Source organism: Brienomyrus brachyistius, unplaced genomic scaffold (assembly GCF_023856365.1).
Source record: "Brienomyrus brachyistius isolate T26 unplaced genomic scaffold, BBRACH_0.4 scaffold126, whole genome shotgun sequence".
Lineage (NCBI taxonomy): Eukaryota > Metazoa > Chordata > Actinopteri > Osteoglossiformes > Mormyridae > Brienomyrus > Brienomyrus brachyistius.
Genome location: NW_026042401.1, coordinates 143208 through 163297, shown reverse-complemented (window position 1 = coordinate 163297; position 20090 = coordinate 143208). Strand labels below are relative to the sequence as shown.

At 43.6% G+C, this 20090-nt stretch overlaps 1 protein-coding gene across 1 annotated transcript; it reads left to right on the top strand.

The window, feature by feature from the left end:
- The first annotated feature begins 8445 nt into the window (after window positions 1-8445).
- LOC125727895 (splicing factor U2AF 65 kDa subunit-like) lies at window positions 8446-16658 on the top strand. The gene is made up of 8 exons (XM_049004878.1): window positions 8446-8535; window positions 10063-10214; window positions 10565-10681; window positions 10769-10907; window positions 12140-12219; window positions 15162-15284; window positions 15376-15462; window positions 15649-16658. The coding sequence occupies exons 1-8, from the start codon at window positions 8487-8489 to the stop codon at window positions 16024-16026; spliced, it is 1125 nt and encodes a 374-aa protein (XP_048860835.1). The 5' UTR covers window positions 8446-8486; the 3' UTR covers window positions 16027-16658.
- Window positions 16659-20090: the final 3432 nt, after the last annotated feature.

Below are 20090 nucleotides of genomic sequence, written 5' to 3'. Positions count from 1 at the left end.
TTTGACAGTTATATGAACTGGAATCTGCAGGTTTCCAGCAGCACACCAATGCCAGCCAGTGTCCTTCCACTCCAGCCCACTCATTGTCACAATGAAGGTTTTATTTTCTGTGTCATCCCTGATCAGGACAGGCCTCCCATGCAAACTCACTGATCTCTCTGATGCACAGGAGCCCCCAATCTTACACCACATCCTTTGTCTTTTGTTGTTTCCATAGTAACACTGTCTCCATCCACACCCGTCACCTCCTGTTTGTCCACTGACAGCCCTGGAGGACTTCAACACACAGGTAAAACACTCAAAGACTTGCACAGCAATGAAATGTTTTATGAATGTCAGCCCATTACAACATACATACTGTATGTAAATGTTTGGCCAATAAACTGACATTTTTTAACATATTGCTTATCATATTTAACCTCATGAAGTCGCCCGATTTAGCTGACACTGTTACTTCTTCCAAGTCTCGTTTATCATATTGAATTAAATTAAAATGCAGATTTTTAAAATATTAAAACATTTTTCCATCAGTGTTTGTGTTAAGGTCCTTCCTTTTTGACTCAGTGACATGTTACATACTGTGCATCTCATTGGCTACAGTCTGCAGTACAGACATCTTACCATCAGTGACTGACAGATTAACCTGATCAGAGAGGCTCCACTGATCTTCACACCACACCAGTACCGATCGGAGTCCTCAGCTGTCAGATTGTTGATGGTCACAGTGAAGACTCGCTGGTCAGGATGATCTCTGACTCACACTTTACCCTCCTGTGGAGAGTCAGTGTGTACTATGGGAGTACATGACCTCACATTATACCCTCTGCACCAGTATTTCACATGAGTTTTATATCTGTCACCATAGGAACATGGGATTGTTACAGATCATCTTCTCTGTACACAGGCCCATTTCACTGTAGACACACTGTCAGCACCTGTGGGGAAAATAATTAACTGAATAAGGATTTTCCATCTTATGACATCTCTAAGTAATTATGCTTGGTTTGTGTAATACTTAGATTAGGTCATGTGTAATTAACAGAACAGTGATGATGTATAAAAGTCAAAGACCATCATTTTACTATAAGAACAAGGAAAACAAAACTAGTGTCTGATCTTGGGAAGGGCTTCAGCAGGATGTGGGATCGGGAATCTGAGCCTGGCAGTGTTTTCTAGGGTCTGAGAGGAAAATCAGGACCTTAAATCCCTAGTAAAAGGCCTAGATGAGGTGAATGAATGGGCTTGTCACTGTGTGGGATGGCCACACCCCTTCAGTACTATGGCCTTACTTGTAAACATATCCAGTCCTGTGATACAGGCCCTCTCATATTCCCTCTATACATGCTTCCTTTGGGCTCTATTTGTGAACGTTATTATGTAAAATATCATTGCTATGCTGGTGATACGCAGCTCTATCTGCCATTAAAACCTGGTGACTGCTGCTCTCTGGTGGCCCTTTCTAACTGTCTGGAGGATATTAAGAACAGGACAGCAATGACTTTCGTCCAGATTAATGAAAACAAGACAGAGGTAATGAGTTTTGGTCACTGTTCATGATCTCAGAGAACAATTAGGGCCTCATTCAGAAAACTTCCAGTCACATACTAAAAATCTTGGTGTCATCTTTGATTCATCACTGAGTTTGATAAACAAATAAATGCTGTTGTGAAGGGGTGTTTCTGTCAGCTGAGTTCAATAGCCTGGCTTAAACCACACCTTTCAGCCAAAGACCTGGAGAGTTACTCCTGCTTTTATCCTGATTGGGTTACTGCCGTTCTCTGTACCCAGGTTTACCAGAAGCATCTTTATTCTGACTACACCTTGTTCAAAATGGTGCTACCAGGCTCTCAACAAAAAGTAGACACCAAATTTCCCCTGTGTTGGCTGCATTGCATTGGCTACCTGTTAAGTTTTGAGAATTTCTGAGAATACAGTTTAAAGATTTCTTATTTCTTTCTAAGGCGATACATGGCATAGGTCCCCAGTCCGTCTCGGAGCTAATTCAGCCTTACACCGCTTCTTATTAGATGCATCTCTGTACTGACCCTGCACACACAGGAACACATTTTATTTATCTATTTAATCTGACTATTCTGCTTTGCACATCATGTATTTAACATTTATAGTGATTTTATATTTATTACTAGATTATTGTATAACTTTTGCACTGTTTTTTGAACTTGGTTGTTGCTTAGTCTTGTTTTTCCATGGAGCACCATTATACCAAAAATAATTCCTTGTAGGGTCAACCTACTTGGCAATAAACCACAGTCTGATTCTGATTATTTTTTGTGTAACATTGGCCAATGTCTCTACTTTTACTATATATTTATATTATTTTGACCTACAGCACTTTGGCACAACATAGATTGTTTTTAAATGTGCTATAGAAATAAAAATAATTCAACTTGATATAGAAACGTATTTCAAGTCATCCATCTTGCCGAGATGGGGGTTGCGCTGTGACCCCTGGTGGACAAATTATGCAGCAACAGTACTCATATCATGGTTGAAAGTTCTGTCTTCAGTCTCTCTGTTTCTTTTTAGTTATCATTAATTGGCCATTATAAACCAAATGCTGATAGCGATTTATCACAGACTCCTGCATTAATGAATTAAAATATTCATGATGAATAAAGAAGATGAATTGGCGCTAATGTGTATTTTTACTGTGTTATTGATGAGATAAATATTACAGTACACGGATCGCTCTGGTGTCTCAGAAATTGTCTCCATTTTTTCATACCAATTTATCATTAGTACAGTAGTGCTTGCAGTTCACAAATGCTTTGGCCTACAAACAATTTGGTTCACAAAAACAAAATTTGGTCAATGAACAAACTCGACCAGATTCCTTTTTTTATACTAGTGTAACACCGGCGGGGCGCATATCCCAGCATGCCCCGCGTACAATTGTAAATAGAAGGACCACGACAGGCACCCAACAAGCACCGAACCCAAATACACAGATGGGAAACACAATGTTGTCAGAAGCTGAACTGCGAAATGCAGATGCAGTGAGAGATTTACACACACTAAATACACGTTAGGATCGGACAGGGTATACACACAAGACATGGGCAAAGTGTAAAGTGAGGTAGACCTTCATGGGTCAGTCCATTGCAGGGCAATGGAAGCTGGAGAAATGCCATGTGAACAGCAGAAATGTGGTCATACAGGATGTGAGGGTGAGACTGTGTGCTGTATACAGAGGGTCTGACCTCACGGCTTTGTTTCAGTCTTTAGTATTGTGATGACATTGTGATAGCCCAGTGATAACTATACTGGATGGGTGGTACCCCTTTAAAGACACTTCCGGCATGTAAATGGAGAACGAAATTATAGTTATACCGAATCTCCTACACACAATACCAAGGTTACCAACTTTGCTCAGCTGACCGGAGTGAGACGTTCAATTCCCGTAAGATTTCTTTGCGCCAGCCTGAGAGTCTGAAAACACGTCACACCAGATGCATGAGAGATGGAAACCTGGGATATTCAGTCGAATCAGATCAAATATGATGCTAAGTTAGTACTAAGTTAAAATATGTTCCGGACTTGTAACATGCACCCATGATTTGGAACAGTCAGCAGGCTGTCTCTGGCCACGCCCCCTACACTCGGTCCGGCCCCTGGCTTTTCCTGAATTCTGATTTCTTTAGATAAACATTGACTTCATTCATATTGTTATTGATTTATCGACAGACCATCATACGTTTTAGACGTTACAATAACAACACTCTATTGATCCCCAAAGAGAGAAATTCTCTCCTTGCCTGCCCCCTCTTACTGTCCATGATACACAAGCACATATGTAGAAAAACGTCAGCTTGGAGGCCAAGGCTGGACTTAACCTACTCCTTATGGTTTAACGGGAAACTGCCGCATGGCCGAGCGGTCTCAGACACCACGCACGACGTAACTGGCCTTCCGACGCAAGGGATATTCTGTTCTCCGAAGTAAGCCGTGGGTTCGAATCCCACTTCCGACAAAAGTTCTTCAATCACCACAGCAGCATTTGAGCAACTGATTGGCTTTAATTGCTTTGTTTTATTGTTGCGTTTCAGGCAAAACTACATAACACTTAAAGACACTTCGGGCATGCAAATGGAGAACGAAATTATAGTTATACCGAATCTCCTACACACAATACCAAGGTTACCAACTTTGCTCAGCTGACCGGAGTGAGACGTTCAATTCGCCACAAGTCTGCACACCCAGATAACACGCATATAAAACGTATGCAACAGTTGTGTTACCTTTTAAATAGTCTGTAGGTTTTGCAAACTACTCTAACGCCTTTGGTGTCGCTGATTTTACGTTTATACTAGTGTAAAATAGACTTGCCGTAAGATTTCTTTGCGCCAGCCTGAGAGTCTGAAAACACCTCACACCAGATGCATGAGAGATGGAAACCTGGAATATTCAGTCGAATCAGATCAAATATGATGCTAAGTTAGTACTAAGTTAAAATATGTTCCGCACTTGTAACATGCACCCATGATTTGGAACAGTCAGCAGCATACCTGTCAAGGTTTGGATTTGAAAATAAAGGAAATTTTCCGGCACCCGCCGAGAGCCATCCCACCACCGCAACCAGGCTCCAGTATCCCTTACATTTTAAGACAGGTGTACAAGAAATATAAAATAACCATTTGTCATTTACATTTTATTTTCATTGCGCATTTTCTACTAATTTTTCATGTTCACTCATGCGGCTCTCTGTCATTCACTAATGACTTGGATTTTTCATGCCGACTGACATCGTTCCTTCCCCGTGGGAGACACTAAAATCGCATTTACAAATCTTACAGAACGCGTGACTGTGCCCCATCCTGCTCCTCTTTAGGAAAGTAAATTCGTCGTCCCATTTTCCGATGTATTTACATGACTTCTTTGTTTCTTGGCAGGGACGCCTTCTCCTTCTACACATCCATCCATCCATCCATCTCTCTCCTTTCTCGTTCCCGCTGTTGGCACTAATCTCGCGATAACTGCCACCCAGGCTATGCAGGTGGCAGTTCTCGCGAGGCTACTGACAGTTCAGTTTGGAGAGGCAGAAGAATTTTTAAATATATATATATATTATTATACGGGAGATTTACGGGAAAATACTAATACGGGAGGACGGCAGGAAAGAGAAGTAAAATACGGTGGTTTCCCGGCCAAAACGGGAGACTTGACAGCTATGGTCAGCAGGCAGTCTCTGGCCACGCCCCCTACAGTCGGTCCGGCCCCTGGCTTTACCAGCGTGTTCGCGAAAACGACTTCATTTATTTTCTTATTGATTCATCGACAGACCATCATACTTTTTAGACGTACGTTATAATAATAACACTCTATTGATCCCCAAAGAGAGAAATTCTCTCCTTGCCTGCCCCCTCTTACTGTCCATGATACACAAGCACATATGTAGAAAAACGTCAGCTTGGAGGCCAAGGCTGGACTTAACCTACTCCTTACGGTTTAACGGGAAACTGCCGCATGGCCGAGCGGTCTCAGACACCACGCACGACGTAACTGGCCTTCCGACGCAAGGGATATTCTGTTCTCCGAAGTAAGCCGTGGGTTCGAATCCCACTTCCGACAAAAGTTCTTCAATCACCACAGCAGCATTTGAGCAACTGATTGGCTTTAATTGCTTTGTTTTATTGTTGCGTTTCAGGCAAAACTACATAACACTTAAAGACACTTCGGGCATGCAAATGGAGAACGAAATTATAGTTATACCGAATCTCCTACACACAATACCAAGGTTACCAACTTTGCTCAGCTGACCGGAGTGAGACGTTCAATTCGCCACAAGTCTGCACACCCAGATAACACGCATATAAAACGTATGCAACAGTTGTGTTACCTTTTAAATAGTCTGTAGGTTTTGCAAACTACTCTAACGCCTTTGGTGTCGCTGATTTTACGTTTATACTAGTGTAAAATAAACTTGCCGTAAGATTTCTTTGCGCCAGCCTGAGAGTCTGAAAACACCTCACACCAGATGCATGAGAGATGGAAACCTGGAATATTCAGTCGAATCAGATCAAATATGATGCTAAGTTAGTACTAAGTTAAAATATGTTCCGCACTTGTAACATGCACCCATGATTTGGAACAGTCAGCAGCATACCTGTCAAGGTTTGGATTTGAAAATAAAGGAAATTTTCCGGCACCCGCCGAGAGCCATCCCACCACCGCAACCAGGCTCCAGTATCCCTTACATTTTAAGACAGGTGTACAAGAAATATAAAATAACCATTTGTCATTTACATTTTATTTTCATTGCGCATTTTCTACTAATTTTTCATGTTCACTCATGCGGCTCTCTGTCATTCACTAATGACTTGGATTTTTCATGCCGACTGACATCGTTCCTTCCCCGTGGGAGACACTAAAATCGCATTTACAAATCTTACAGAACGCGTGACTGTGCCCCATCCTGCTCCTCTTTAGGAAAGTAAATTCGTCGTCCCATTTTCCGATGTATTTACATGACTTCTTTGTTTCTTGGCAGGGACGCCTTCTCCTTCTACACATCCATCCATCCATCCATCTCTCTCCTTTCTCGTTCCCGCTGTTGGCACTAATCTCGCGATAACTGCCACCCAGGCTATGCAGGTGGCAGTTCTCGCGAGGCTACTGACAGTTCAGTTTGGAGAGGCAGAAGAATTTTTAAATATATATATATATTATTATACGGGAGATTTACGGGAAAATACTAATACGGGAGGACGGCGGGAAAGAGAAGTAAAATACGGTAGTTTCCCGGCCAAAACGGGAGACTTGACAGCTATGGTCAGCAGGCAGTCTCTGGCCACGCCCCCTACAGTCGGTCCGGCCCCTGGCTTTACCAGCGTGTTCGCGAAAACGACTTCATTTATTTTCTTATTGATTCATCGACAGACCATCATACTTTTTAGACGTTATAATAATAACACTCTATTGATCCCCAAAGAGAGAAATTCTCTCCTTGCCTGCCCCCTCTTACTGTCCATGATACACAAGCACATATGTAGAAAAACGTCAGCTTGGAGGCCAAGGCTGGACTTAACCTACTCCTTACGGTTTAACGGGAAACTGCCGCATGGCCGAGCGGGGCCGGTCGCGTATAGCCATAACACAGTGGCAGCCAATGAAATTGAAGGATTTTTTTTGCGAAGCGAAGAGACCCTCCCCGGCGCTGCAAAATCTCCGTTAATGATTTTTTTTCTGATACATTTCAAGTTAGATTGAAATGCTAATCATTTTGAGGCATGTTTTCAAAAAAGCATGAACAAATTTCTCCATTTCTTGTAATCACATTCATCCATTATTCTTCGTTTTCTTGATATTGATGTATTTAATAAACAGCTTAAAACTATGGTTACAATTTTATTTATTTATTTATTTATGTCGCTGTGGTAATTAAACAGACATAGACAGTTATGAATAAAATGTATTGTTTATTGAGTCTATTTACACAGAAAGAGACAAGTACTCAGGTTCTCATACTCAGGGGTATGATAAGATATACATCCATCCATCCATCCATTTTCCAAACCGCTTATTCTACTGGGTCACGGGGGTCCGGAGCCTATCCCGGAAGCAATGGGCACGAGGCAGGGAACAACCCAGGATGGGGGGCCAGCCCATCGCAGGGCACACTCACACACCATTCACTCTCACATGCACACCTATGGGCAATTTAGCAACTCCAATTAGCCTCAGCATGTTTTTGGACTGTGGGGGGAAACCGGAGTACCCCCCACGACGACATGGGGAGAACATGCAAACTCCACACACATGTGACACAGGCGGCGACTCAAACCTGGGTCCCAGAGGTGTGAGGCAACAGTGCTAACCACTGCACCACCATGCCACCCCCAAGATATACATTACCGCTCAAAAGTTTGGGATCACATGCAAATTTCTTTGTTTTCCAAAGAAAAACACATTTCTGCATCTTTTTGCCTCGGTCTCAAAAGGCACCAAGCTAGAACCGGCCCCGTGTTAGTGGAAACGGGGCTTGTGACTTGTACTCATGCATAATATTCTGCGGGTCGCTCAGCAGCGCAGCATATGAAACTAGACTCGGATTGTAAGTGTGTGGTTTTGATAATTGATGTATGGATGGATGGATCCTTAATAAGAGATATAAACAATAAGGTCCAGTCGCCAACTAATCATGTAAAATACGTCATAAACTCATGGTTGTTAAACCCAGAATAAAAATGAAGACGTATAACTAGGAAAGTCAACTTGCACATTTCAATTTTGGTTCGATATAATCACGTTGTCCTTAACCCTCCAGTGCAGGAGGGGACGGTAATGCGCATCGAATGTTTCCGAACCTGTGTGTGATACAACCGAGGAAGAGCCGATGACTTCGGGGGAGGAGGGGCAGGCGACTCGGAAGAAAAAGCAGCAGAACCCAATGCAGCCTGTAGCCCATTCAAAGGCCTACTGTTGGACCTCTGCTTATTTTGCAATACGTCTTTAGTACGGACTGAAAAATGTCCGATTTCGATGAGTTTGAGAAGCAGTTAAGCGAAAATCGGCAAGGTAAGTTTGGCTTTGAAGATCGGTGTATGCTCCCTGTTTTAGGGTAATAAAGTGGCCGGCGTGTCCTAGCGCCGAGGATGGTGCGGAGGGCACTTCTGCTGGTTCCGGAAAGAAAAGCGCGGCTGGGAAATCGGTGCCTTTTATCCGAGCGCTCGCCGATTCTGAAACCTGCCCGATTCTTCTTCTCCCAGCTGCCGCAGGATCCCCGAAAACTGACCGCTTTGGTAAATCAGTGACATTCTTTGCTTGGCATTGTTATAGAGATCGCTAGGCCTGCATCCATCAGTGCCCGGCGTACATAACATGGACATTTCAATGAAACGTTATTGGGGTGCACTCGATGTGAAAGCCTGCGGTTTTATTTATTTAATTATTTACCATTATACACTTGGATCATAAATTGCGACCCGCGTATTTTCATTCGCAGTAACACACTATGCATGGATGTTTGTTGCAAGCGTTATATTTTCAAGATCACGTTTAAAGTTTTATGCAAATAAAAACGACCGCGACCACTTGATTTAAAGTCCGCACTTAATAACAGTGTTAGTTACTTGGTTTTTAAATACTACGACGAGTTTTCTATATAATGATATGATTTTGTCTCTTTCCGATGCACAATAGCCTTTCCCTTGGGTCCGAAATGCTGGCCCTGTCATCCGTACAGAATAAGTCTTTCTCACACGATCGCCGTTTCTTCATGATGTATAGACTCTAAAAATCAGCCGCGTTCCCTGGAATCATAACAACTGCTTTTAGGTCGTTATTGCAAAGTCTTGCACCTGTATCTACCTTTACAGCGGATAGCAGTAACTAACAATGATGTACAGTTATATAACAATACACATATAACTTCATTAAAGTGCAGAGAATCCAGTAAACTGAATAAACTTAAGCCATACTAACGCAACTGAAATATACAACATGCGTTACAACGGAGTCGAAAGTAGGATTGATTTATGTACCTATCAAATGGCAATCTTGTCATATCAGCTCCTTATCACTAAATCACTAAAATGTCATTCGAAACGACCTGATTCGGCTAGACGAGCACTAAGTGCCGCCGTGTTTGATAAACTAGCAGTTCCAGTCATTCATATCTGCGCTCTGACTATGCCTGCGATTGCGGTAATTGGTTATTACCGATTTACGTAAGATGCATTGGCCGCTCCGTGTCTGTACTTTTGCAGCGGTGCATTACCGTAACGCTGTTATAACTGATGCATGAAGCTGATTCCTCGAGCAGCACCTGCGTTTAAATGCTTCACTGAAAACTGCACCTTCAGGGATTTATTTAAGCTTCTATATGAAGGACCTGCTGGGATAGAAAGGTGATATTTTATTGCTAGTTTAATAAAGTGCTGTCTGTCAGATTGAAACGATATTAATTACCCATCCATCGTCCAACCAGTTATCTTAGTCAGGCTCCCCTGGAGCCTATTCCAGGCAAATTCCCCATACAGAGAGCAGAGGCAAAATTCAGGCCGTCCCTGGTTGGGGTCTTGAAGCCCTTTCTCCTCCCCACAGCTGCAGGGCAGATCCCCACGATAGCTTTACTGGCAACATCCACCACCAGCGGCGTGGCAGTGACGCCCACCCAGGTGCCGATGGTCGGCAGCCAGATGACCCGGCAGGCCAGGCGGCTTTATGTCGGCAACATCCCCTTCGGCCTGACGGAGGTGAGTCCAGGCAAAGTCCCGCGTTGCCTTCTGTCATGCATACTGGTGTCATGTGTAGCTCAGTGAGTTAGGACACTGAGCCGGTCACAAGAAGGTTGTTGGTTCAAATCCCTTGGGCAGCAGAGTGATTTCACCATTGGGCCCCCGAGCGCAGCCCTTAAGCACTATTTGCTCTAGGAACTGTCTGGTCCTGCTTCTTCAATGAAATGTATGTTGCTTTGGATGAAAGTGTCCGCAAAATAAATAGATAAATGTACTAGACTTGTCAGTCATTTTTTTTCTCGTTTGCCTGTTTTGATGTCTTCAGACGTCTGCCTGTCTTCATTCAGTGTGTCTGCCTGTCTTTTTAGGAGGCCATGGCGGATTTCTTCAATACCCAGATGCGATTGGCTGGCTTATGTCAAGGTCCCACCAATCCCGTCCTCGCTGTTCAGATAAACCAGGACAAGAACTTTGCCTTCCTTGAAGTAAGAGTCTTTCCTGCCTAATGGCTGCTGTGTCCAGGCGGAGACCGCAGCCTTCCCTGATTAACGACGTTCTTCGTTCTGCCCTAGTTTCGGTCCGTGGATGAGACCACGCAGGCAATGGCCTTCGACGGCATCATTTTCCAGGGTCAGTCGTTAAAAATCAGGCGGCCCCACGACTATCGCCCCCTGCCTGGCATCTCAGAGCAGCCCGCCTTCCACGTACCAGGTCCGTTTTGCTTGTCGCCGTCATAACCTTAATCTTTATTTACCTTTGAAGAGCCGATCGGCAAGGCCAGTTTTTTGTACTCGTTACGGACTGACTGTCCTTCGCAAGCTGCAGATGTCTTGTCATATAAAGAGGGAGACTTTCACTTTTATTTACTTAATGTTGTAAATATTTAGCAGACAGTTTTATCCAAAGTGAAGAATGTTTTTTTTTTTTTTTTTTTTTTTTTTTGAGAAATCAGGGTCAGCCTGTCCCTAGAGCAAACTCGCCGGCCCAGTGGTGTGATCACCAGTGATGTGAACCAGTGATCTTCTGATGATAACGCTGGCATCCTAACCAGCTGAGCCACACACACACACACAGCTCAGTCACTCACTTCTTACTGTTAACATAGGCTGTGTGGCTCTGTGATGTTTGCCCATGAAAAGAAGGTTGCTGGTTCAAATACCAGGGTTGGCAGAGTGATTTCACCACTGGGCCCTTGAGCAAGGACCCTAACCCCCAAATTGTTCTAGGGTTGCTGGCTCCTATTCTAGTCAAAAATTCTGGACACACCTACTGAAAACGACTTGTTTTTCAGCAAGATAATGACCCAAAGCCCACCTTGAAGGTTATGCAAGTAGCTTATTACCTTGTGAACTAGGAAAGAGATGGTCCCCACAGCCCCCCAACCTAAACTCTATAGAGCTGGTTTGGGATCAGTTGGATGAGAGTAAGAGTAAGGTAGCCAGCTTGCGCGCAGAACTTGTGGAAACTCGAGGACTGTTGGAGAAACGGTCCAGGTGGGTACATATGTTAGCTGGTTGAGTCCGCAATGCTGTCATCGAAGCCAATGGCTCCTATTTTGAAGAGACAAAAATTTTGTCTTTGCAGTACTTCATATGCATAACTTCCATGCCCAAAGGCCTTTTACTATAAGGTGAATAACAGCTAAAATAGAGACAAATGCATTAAGAGCAGGTGTGTCCATACTTTTGACTGGTGCTGCATGTGTCAGCATCTCCCATGGAGAGCAAGATGGGAGAGACAAAAAACAGTCGTCAAACTGCCCCAGTATTTAGGTATTTTTTTGCTGGAGTTACATTTATCTGATATTATATAGAAGATAACGACGTCATACTGATTTGAAGTTGGCTTATTTCACTCGCGCCGTTTGCTCGTGGTCATTATCCGGCATGTTGACGGTTTGCTGTGATCGGCCGGCTTTGGGCGCCGTGCCGCTCTGTCTGCAGGGGTCGTCTCCACCGTGGTTCCAGACTCGCCACACAAGCTCTTTGTCGGAGGCCTGCCCAACTATCTCAGTGACGATCAGGTACCCCGCCCTCAGTCTCTGTCACCGGGGAGCCGACCCACAACCCTCCTGTGTTTCTGTCCCACTGCTGCACGTGGAACTCAAGCAGGCATGCACACACACGCACGCACGCACGCACGCGCACGCACATACATACATACATAAAATAAACACTCGTCTCTGTGTAACTGATTAGTAGGAAAAGAAAGCCTGTCAAAGTTACCTCACCGCTTAAAATTCATTACAAGATACTGGGGGGTCAAATGTCAGCATCATGTTTAAAGCTAGCTGCTGAAAATAGCCGCACATTTGAGGTTTTTTTTTTTTTTTTTTTAAAGATATTCATGGGATTTATTAAACATTTATTAGACATGTAGGTAATGAGTTGACAGTTACATTACGCTCATTGTTTATCCAGCTGTAAATTATGAAGATATTGAGACCCCGCTAATGTAAAAGGTACGTTTCCCAAAACCTCATGTTATCGACTTGCATAGTTGGAACCATTCAGTTGTAAGTTGCTAATGTTGTTAGCAAATAACCTTATTAGCAACAAAGGCTTTGGGAAATGTGCCTTACAGCTGGCGGCTTGCCGAACCAGTCACGTAGCCAGTCCCTGTGCTGCCTGTTGCTGGGTACCCTGGAATATTTGTATATCGGGTTAATTGCTGAGTGTTAGTCGGATGAATCAGCCGCGTCGTTTTGCTGCATGAAAATTTAAAATCGAGTCATCTGCGCGTCACCTAACTGACGAATACCTCCACATTGCCGTACACCTGTGTTTGCCCAATCCCAGTCCTCGGGGAACCGCCGACTGTCCACATTTTCGCTCCCTCCTAGCTCCCAGCCAATCAGGAACACCGAATACCTGGTACAGGTGCGCTGAGAGGAAGCAAAAACGTGGACTGACCGGGGGGGTACCCCCGAGGACTGGGCTGGGAAACACTACCATAGACTGTGCTTGAAATGTGGGGGAGATCGACCAAGTCCCCAAACGCTTCAGTATTCGCAGACGTGCCGTGTCTCACGTCCATGTCCGCACACTGAGAACGATGACTTCACATCCCGTTAACAGCGATGGGGAGCTGCGGAAGAATCGTTCCCTACATTGCTGTGTCGCTCGAAAGGCATAAAATACTTCGGACCTTTTTCCCGGTGAACGATTATCAGCTTCACTGGAGTTTTCACATCGTGCCCCATGCCCTATTCTGTTATGACGTCAGTGATGGATAATATTACCATAACAACATGCACAGATGAGGTCGTCTTACTCTGAAAGTGTTGAAAGGGTCACATTTTAGACATTTTCTACTTCTCATTAGCATCTTTTATGATTTTTTTTTTCTTCCTATATCGCCACCCCACTGAAATCGGCCCATTATAGACATAATCCATACAGGCATTTAATAGTTTACCTATTTATTTTGCAAAAGTTAATCGCAAAACGTTTTGCGTCCACCCCTGCATTGTAACATTTTGAGCTCCGGTGTCCCACTCACTTTAGCCTAAACTGTTAAAAATGGCAAGACTCAGCCCACAAGATAGTGATCGCGGTTTCAGTGAAAGGTAAGTGAGAAGTGCAGTCAGTTTGTTTTTCTTTGATTTTTTTCCTCCTTTTCGGATTGTCATCGTAATCTTTCTTATCCAGTGTGAGTCACATGTAATCCAAGTCAAGAGGAAGGCTGTACCAAAGCAGCACTGGGGGGAGAGAGTTTGAATCCAGCAGAACTGTTAATGTATTTCACGTCAAAGCCAGTAAATGTGCCATAGACAGGTGAAATGGAAACCGCTGCTTGTATCCTGGTGTTTACATTTTTTTTGCAGTCCCTGCTACCGCTTTGATACTTACAGCTCTTTCATTTTTGTTCCCCACTTTGTCCCCAGCTAGGGGCCTGTAAGATCGTTAAGTCTTCGCTCATAATTTGTTCAGTAGTACTGACCTACTGCTGCCATGCCAACATGTAACACAAGGCAAGTAAGACATTCCGTCCCTCGCACGGATATCCTCCCTGTCGACGGCCTGCCCCTGTGGGGGGGCTCTGTCCTGGAGTGCTCTTAAGCATATGGGGTCCTTTTTTTGGGGGTTGAAGGCTGGGGAGAGACTTATTATGCTGATCACAGGGTATAAATTTGATTTTTTTTTTTTTTTGCCCCTAAGAGAAGGTAGGAGGTAGCGCCCTCTTGTGGCTGCCAGTGTCCCAGGTGACTCCTTTCTGAAGTCAGTGGTTAATGCGGCTTTACAGTAGATTCCTGTAGAATAAGTGAGGAATGATGTTAGCAGAGCTATTTCGTCCTGTTTGGCTTCAAGCCGTGGCCCCTTTAGCAGGACCCTGTGGCGGCTCTTAGCTTTACCTGTGAGTTTATCTCCTGTAGGCTTTGTCCCTCTAATTAACTGCACCAATGTGGTTCTTGGTTTTAAGAACAGGAAGTCAGTGATTCGGCTGGGTTTGTGTTCTGCCGAGTCGCCCCCCCCCCCTCCACATTGTATACATGGAACACTTAACATATAATTAGCTGTTTTTATTTAGTTTTTTTTTTATATACCATCTAGCTTAATTATTGTGGCCCTTAAAATCAGATGCAACTCGGTCCATATTTCAAAATTCGTAGTTGGAATTATCAGAGAACTTGATTAGGAATTCAGTTGTGTTGTATATGCTGTAGGATGGGGGGGGGGAATCTGTGTTATCATTCATTGACAAGAATCAAAATAGTTACTTTTGTACGCTCCCAGTAAGTAAGTCATGCAGAAAGGGCACAGGGGGCTTTGAGCTCTAGTGTTGCACCGTAATGTCGAGCCACTTGTCATAAAGCCATTTTCCTGATGTCTTCACTGTTTCCTCATGTCGTTTTGCAAAGTTTAACATGCTGCTTCTCCCACAGTTAAGATTAGCATTTCTAGCGAGGCGCCGTGCCTGGACTGTCGGGCTAATCGCCCCCCCGCGTCTCCTCCTCTTGCCCAGGTGAAGGAACTCTTGACGTCGTTCGGACCTCTTAAGGCCTTCAACCTTGTGAAGGACAGTGCCACGTCACTGTCTAAGGGTTACGCTTTCTGTGAATACGTGGACATCAGTGCCACTGACCAGGTGCGTGAGGTGGGGCAGCAGCTGGAAGGTCTGGGGTGACTCGGGGCTTCCGGATGGAATTGCTGACGCTTGTGTGGGATGCATCCCGCAGGCCGTGGCTGGACTCAATGGCATGCAGCTCGGAGACAAGAAGCTCATCGTCCAGCGGGCAAGCGTGGGGGCTAAGAATGCCAACGCTGTGAGTATTTGCCCTCGGCTGCCGCCTTTCTGATGTCCTAAACCCAACTTGGTTCCTGGGTGCCTCCCAGGAAGCTTAATGCCCCTATTTCTTGGGTTTATTTGGGTCCATGTAAATTTCTCGCTGTTACTCGAGACGATTGGACGATCAGGGGGTATCTGACACTCTTGTCGCCCCCCGGGACAGACGGCCATCATCGAGACGCCGGTGACGCTGCAGGTTCCAGGGCTGCAGCGGCTGCAGAGCTCCGGCATGCCCACGGAGGTGCTGTGCCTCCTCAACATGGTCATGCCCGAGGAGCTGGTGGACGACGAGGACTACGAGGAGATCCTGGAGGACATCCGGGAGGAGTGTTGCAAGTACGGCAACGTGCGCTCCATCGAGATTCCGCGGCCCGTCGATGGCGTGGAGGTGCCTGGCTGTGGCAAGGTGGGACCCGTACTCTCCTGTACCAGTGGCAAAAAGAAGACCTCTGTAGGCACTAAACACAGGCTCATGGGAGCATTTCTTGCACAAAAGTGTTTTGAAAACGGAATAATTTTTTGTGTAAGAAAAACAATCTGATTGGTTCAGATAGACGGACAATCTGATTGGTTCAGATAGACGACGGACAATCTGATTGGTTCAGATAGACGACGGACAGTCTGATTGGTTCAGATAGACGACGGACAGTCTGATTGGTTCAGATAGACGACGGACAGTCTGATTGGTTCAGATAGACGACGGACAGTCTGATTGGTTCAGATAGACGACAGACAATCATTTTTCATTCTGCCCTCAACATTTTCTTTGTGTAAGAAAGAAAATTTTGTACAATCATTGATTACTCGCAAATGTTAATAGTCATCCGCTGTTTATCTTGAATATGTAAAAGCAGTGCGCGTAAATTTCCTCGTTAGTATAGTGGTGAGTATCCCCGCCTGTCACGCGGGGGCCGGTCGCGTATAGCCATAACACAGTGGCAGCCAATGAAATTGAAGGATTTTTTTTGCGAAGCGAAGAGACCCTCCCCGGCGCTGCAAAATCTCCGTTAATGATTTTTTTTCTGATACATTTCAAGTTAGATTGAAATGCTAATCATTTTGAGGCATGTTTTCAAAAAAGCATGAACAAATTTCTCCATTTCTTGTAATCACATTCATCCATTATTCTTCGTTTTCTTGATATTGATGTATTTAATAAACAGCTTAAAACTATGGTTACAATTTTATTTATTTATTTATTTATGTCGCTGTGGTAATTAAACAGACATAGACAGTTATGAATAAAATGTATTGTTTATTGAGTCTATTTACACAGAAAGAGACAAGTACTCAGGTTCTCATACTCAGGGGTATGATAAGATATACATCCATCCATCCATCCATTTTCCAAACCGCTTATTCTACTGGGTCACGGGGGTCCGGAGCCTATCCCGGAAGCAATGGGCACGAGGCAGGGAACAACCCAGGATGGGGGGCCAGCCCATCGCAGGGCACACTCACACACCATTCACTCTCACATGCACACCTATGGGCAATTTAGCAACTCCAATTAGCCTCAGCATGTTTTTGGACTGTGGGGGGAAACCGGAGTACCCCCCACGACGACATGGGGAGAACATGCAAACTCCACACACATGTGACACAGGCGGCGACTCAAACCTGGGTCCCAGAGGTGTGAGGCAACAGTGCTAACCACTGCACCACCATGCCACCCCCAAGATATACATTACCGCTCAAAAGTTTGGGATCACATGCAAATTTCTTTGTTTTCCAAAGAAAAACACATTTTCATGCAATTCACAAAATTTTATCCACATCTACATATAGAGGCCTATTATCAGCAACTGGCAGTCCTCTGCATCAATCTCCTGGTATGTCTGACTGCTTATTCTTTAAATATTGCTAACACATTTTGGAGGTTTGGTTTGGGTCATTATCCTTTTGTAGGATAAAACTGACCCCAATCAAGTCTTGTCACAGGGTATATAATTGAACGGTAGTGTATGTCAAATATTAAATAGATGAAATGATTAATTTTCTTAAACAGCAGTGTTAATGCATGCATTTTGTAGCATGTTAACAAATGACTCATTGAATCCTGAATCAAAACAAAAAGCATAATTAAAAATAGCATTGTTATGACAATACTAACAGTGATGCTGCAGCATTTTAACAACTGTCAGATAGTTAGACATACAGTACCAGTCAGTAATTTGGACACACCACTCTGCCTACAAAGGGACTGGGTCATATTACCTGGATACTTGAGCTAAACCCAGTAGAAATGTTTTTCAAGGAGTCTGACCAGAGAGTTAAAGAAAATCGGCTGAGTGCTCAGCATATATGAGACGGCTCCTTCAGGAGAGCTGGAAAAGCATTCCAGGAGGCCACCTCATTAAACTAGTATAAAGTAGAAAGCAGGATCAGTCAGTCCCTGGAGCAGCTGGGGTTAAGGGCCTTGCTCAAGGGCCCAATGGTGGGATCACTCGGCCAGCCCTGGGATTTGAACCGGCAACCTTCTGAGTTCCAACAGAATTGTCCCCCCCAACAAATTATTTTTTTTAAATAACTTTTCTGAGTAGTGCATAATTCCATGTGTATTACTTTATAGTTATGATGTCTTTATAAATATTACAAAATGTAAAGAATAGTACAAAGAAACAATTCTATAGGTAGGTGTGCCCAAAACTCCTGACTGACGCCGTAACACTTTCTTAGACTCACCACACTGGTTGAGGTGGTGATGAGACAAGAGAGATTTAGCCAGTGGATAGGGAATGATTAATAGGACAGATCTGAAAGGGTCACGATGGGGAATTTAGCCATTGGGGTAACTGCCCCACACTTTGAGAGATGCTCAGGGATAATTTATGACCTTAGAGAATCAGGAACAAACAAGGAACATATTAACCATATGTTAAAATGCTGCAAGTGTATATTCAAACAATACTGAACTATAAAGAATATAAAACAATCTTTACTTTTTTTGTTTTAAAAAAAAACTATGCTTGCCACTTCTTTAAGAAAACCTACCTAACAGCGGCAATTTTTACAATCTGATTGTAACCCACCTGTTGCCATGCATTATTTGTCAGTGAAAAATGAGCCCAGACACAAAATAGCTGTTCTTAATAAAGTGGACAGAGTGTATATGGAAAACATTTACAATTTTTACAAATAACGCTGCTCTTGAAGTAGCAGGTAGTGTGTTACTTTTTTCTCTCCGCTGACCAACGCTGCTTTTCAGCCTCATAAAAAGGAGATTTTTGAAACTCCCTCCAGGTCATCTCTGGCTGCATAGTCTTGAACAATGGAACAAACAGAACACAGGCATCAAAACGGGCCTGAACGTGGCCAAAACAAGATGAATAATAAAGAACTTGGATGAAAAATTCTGATCATGACATCCAGAATTATCCTCCATAATTGAAGGGAAAGAACCTTTAGCATCATGGACTCCAACAACTTGCAAACCTGAAAGCAAAGTGAAAAAACCACAAATGAACCACAAATAATATTGATTCCTTAATTTATACTGAATCCTGAAGAGTGACTGTTTGTGTGTGTGCATGCATATGAGATTCTCACTCATCGGGCCTTCGGTTTTGGAAGGGGACCAACAAAGCATCATCCTCTCCAATTCCTCATCTTCCTCTATTTCTATAAAACAAAATAGATATGAATAAAAGACATAATCAATGCACAGAACCACATATATGAAACTGTCAGCCAACCTGGAGGATTAGTAGAAGTGTCTGGAAGTGCTGGTCTTGAGGGAGCAGAAGCCTCCAGTGTCATCTGAAGATTGCTGTGCTTCAGCCTCAGGTACTGCTGTAGTCGGTACATTTTGCTGCCTGGTACGCATTGTTGTTTGAGGATAACAGCCTCATACCCATCATCCCTACTGTCCCAAATATCCTTCCAGGTCTTGCCAGCACGGACTCCAAACCCAACCAAATTCTCATCCTCACTTTTGACAGGTGGTAGTTGACAGGCGTAAAGAAACACAGAAGGGCATGGAATTATAAACAAGAATTCTGTGATCTGACACCTTTGCCATTTGGTAGCAAAGTAAGTGTAATAGCTTCTAACTGACTTGCTTTAACCTAAAACAAGGTTTGTTTGAACAACTTTAGTAGGTTTAATACTTAACGATTATGTGAGGAATTCTTTAATATCCAAGTTAACGGCAATGCCAGCAAACAATATGCATAAAAAAGTTGTAGTTAAATATCAATGACTTACAGGAAAGTTACCGTCACAGTACCTTGCATATAGGAACGTGCAGAATTAGTATATGTATAATACACTATATATATAAGGTTAGTTTATAAACGGTAATCCAGTTTATTCTGTCTCATCTGCCTAGACTCATTCTACTTGACCAGTGTATGCTCGTTTTACTGCAAATTACTCGTTTTCCATAAATGGACACTGTCTAGCTTAATAAATGTACTGCTTTACCGGGCCACTAATAAAAGATACTTTTGGATTCCTCACGATGAGTGGAATTCTTATAAACGGTACCCGCCTTAATTTCCAAAGTCAAACATGTTTTTATTTAAATTGTGCATTAAAAATTGAATATTAATTATTAAATATTTCAAAAGCAATGCTACCTATGGAGCGAGTGAATAACTACTT

Excerpts from the sequence above, each read along its gene's own strand:
- LOC125727895 (XM_049004878.1), top strand. The coding sequence starts at position 8,487 with ATGTCCGATTTCGATGAGTTTGAGAAGCAGTTAAGCGAAAATCGGCAA. Across the intron at positions 10,215-10,564 it reads TCCCCTTCGGCCTGACGGAG|GAGGCCATGGCGGATTTCTT; the intron begins GTGAGTCCAGGC and ends CTGTCTTTTTAG. Across the intron at positions 10,908-12,139 it reads GCCCGCCTTCCACGTACCAG|GGGTCGTCTCCACCGTGGTT; the intron begins GTCCGTTTTGCT and ends CTCTGTCTGCAG.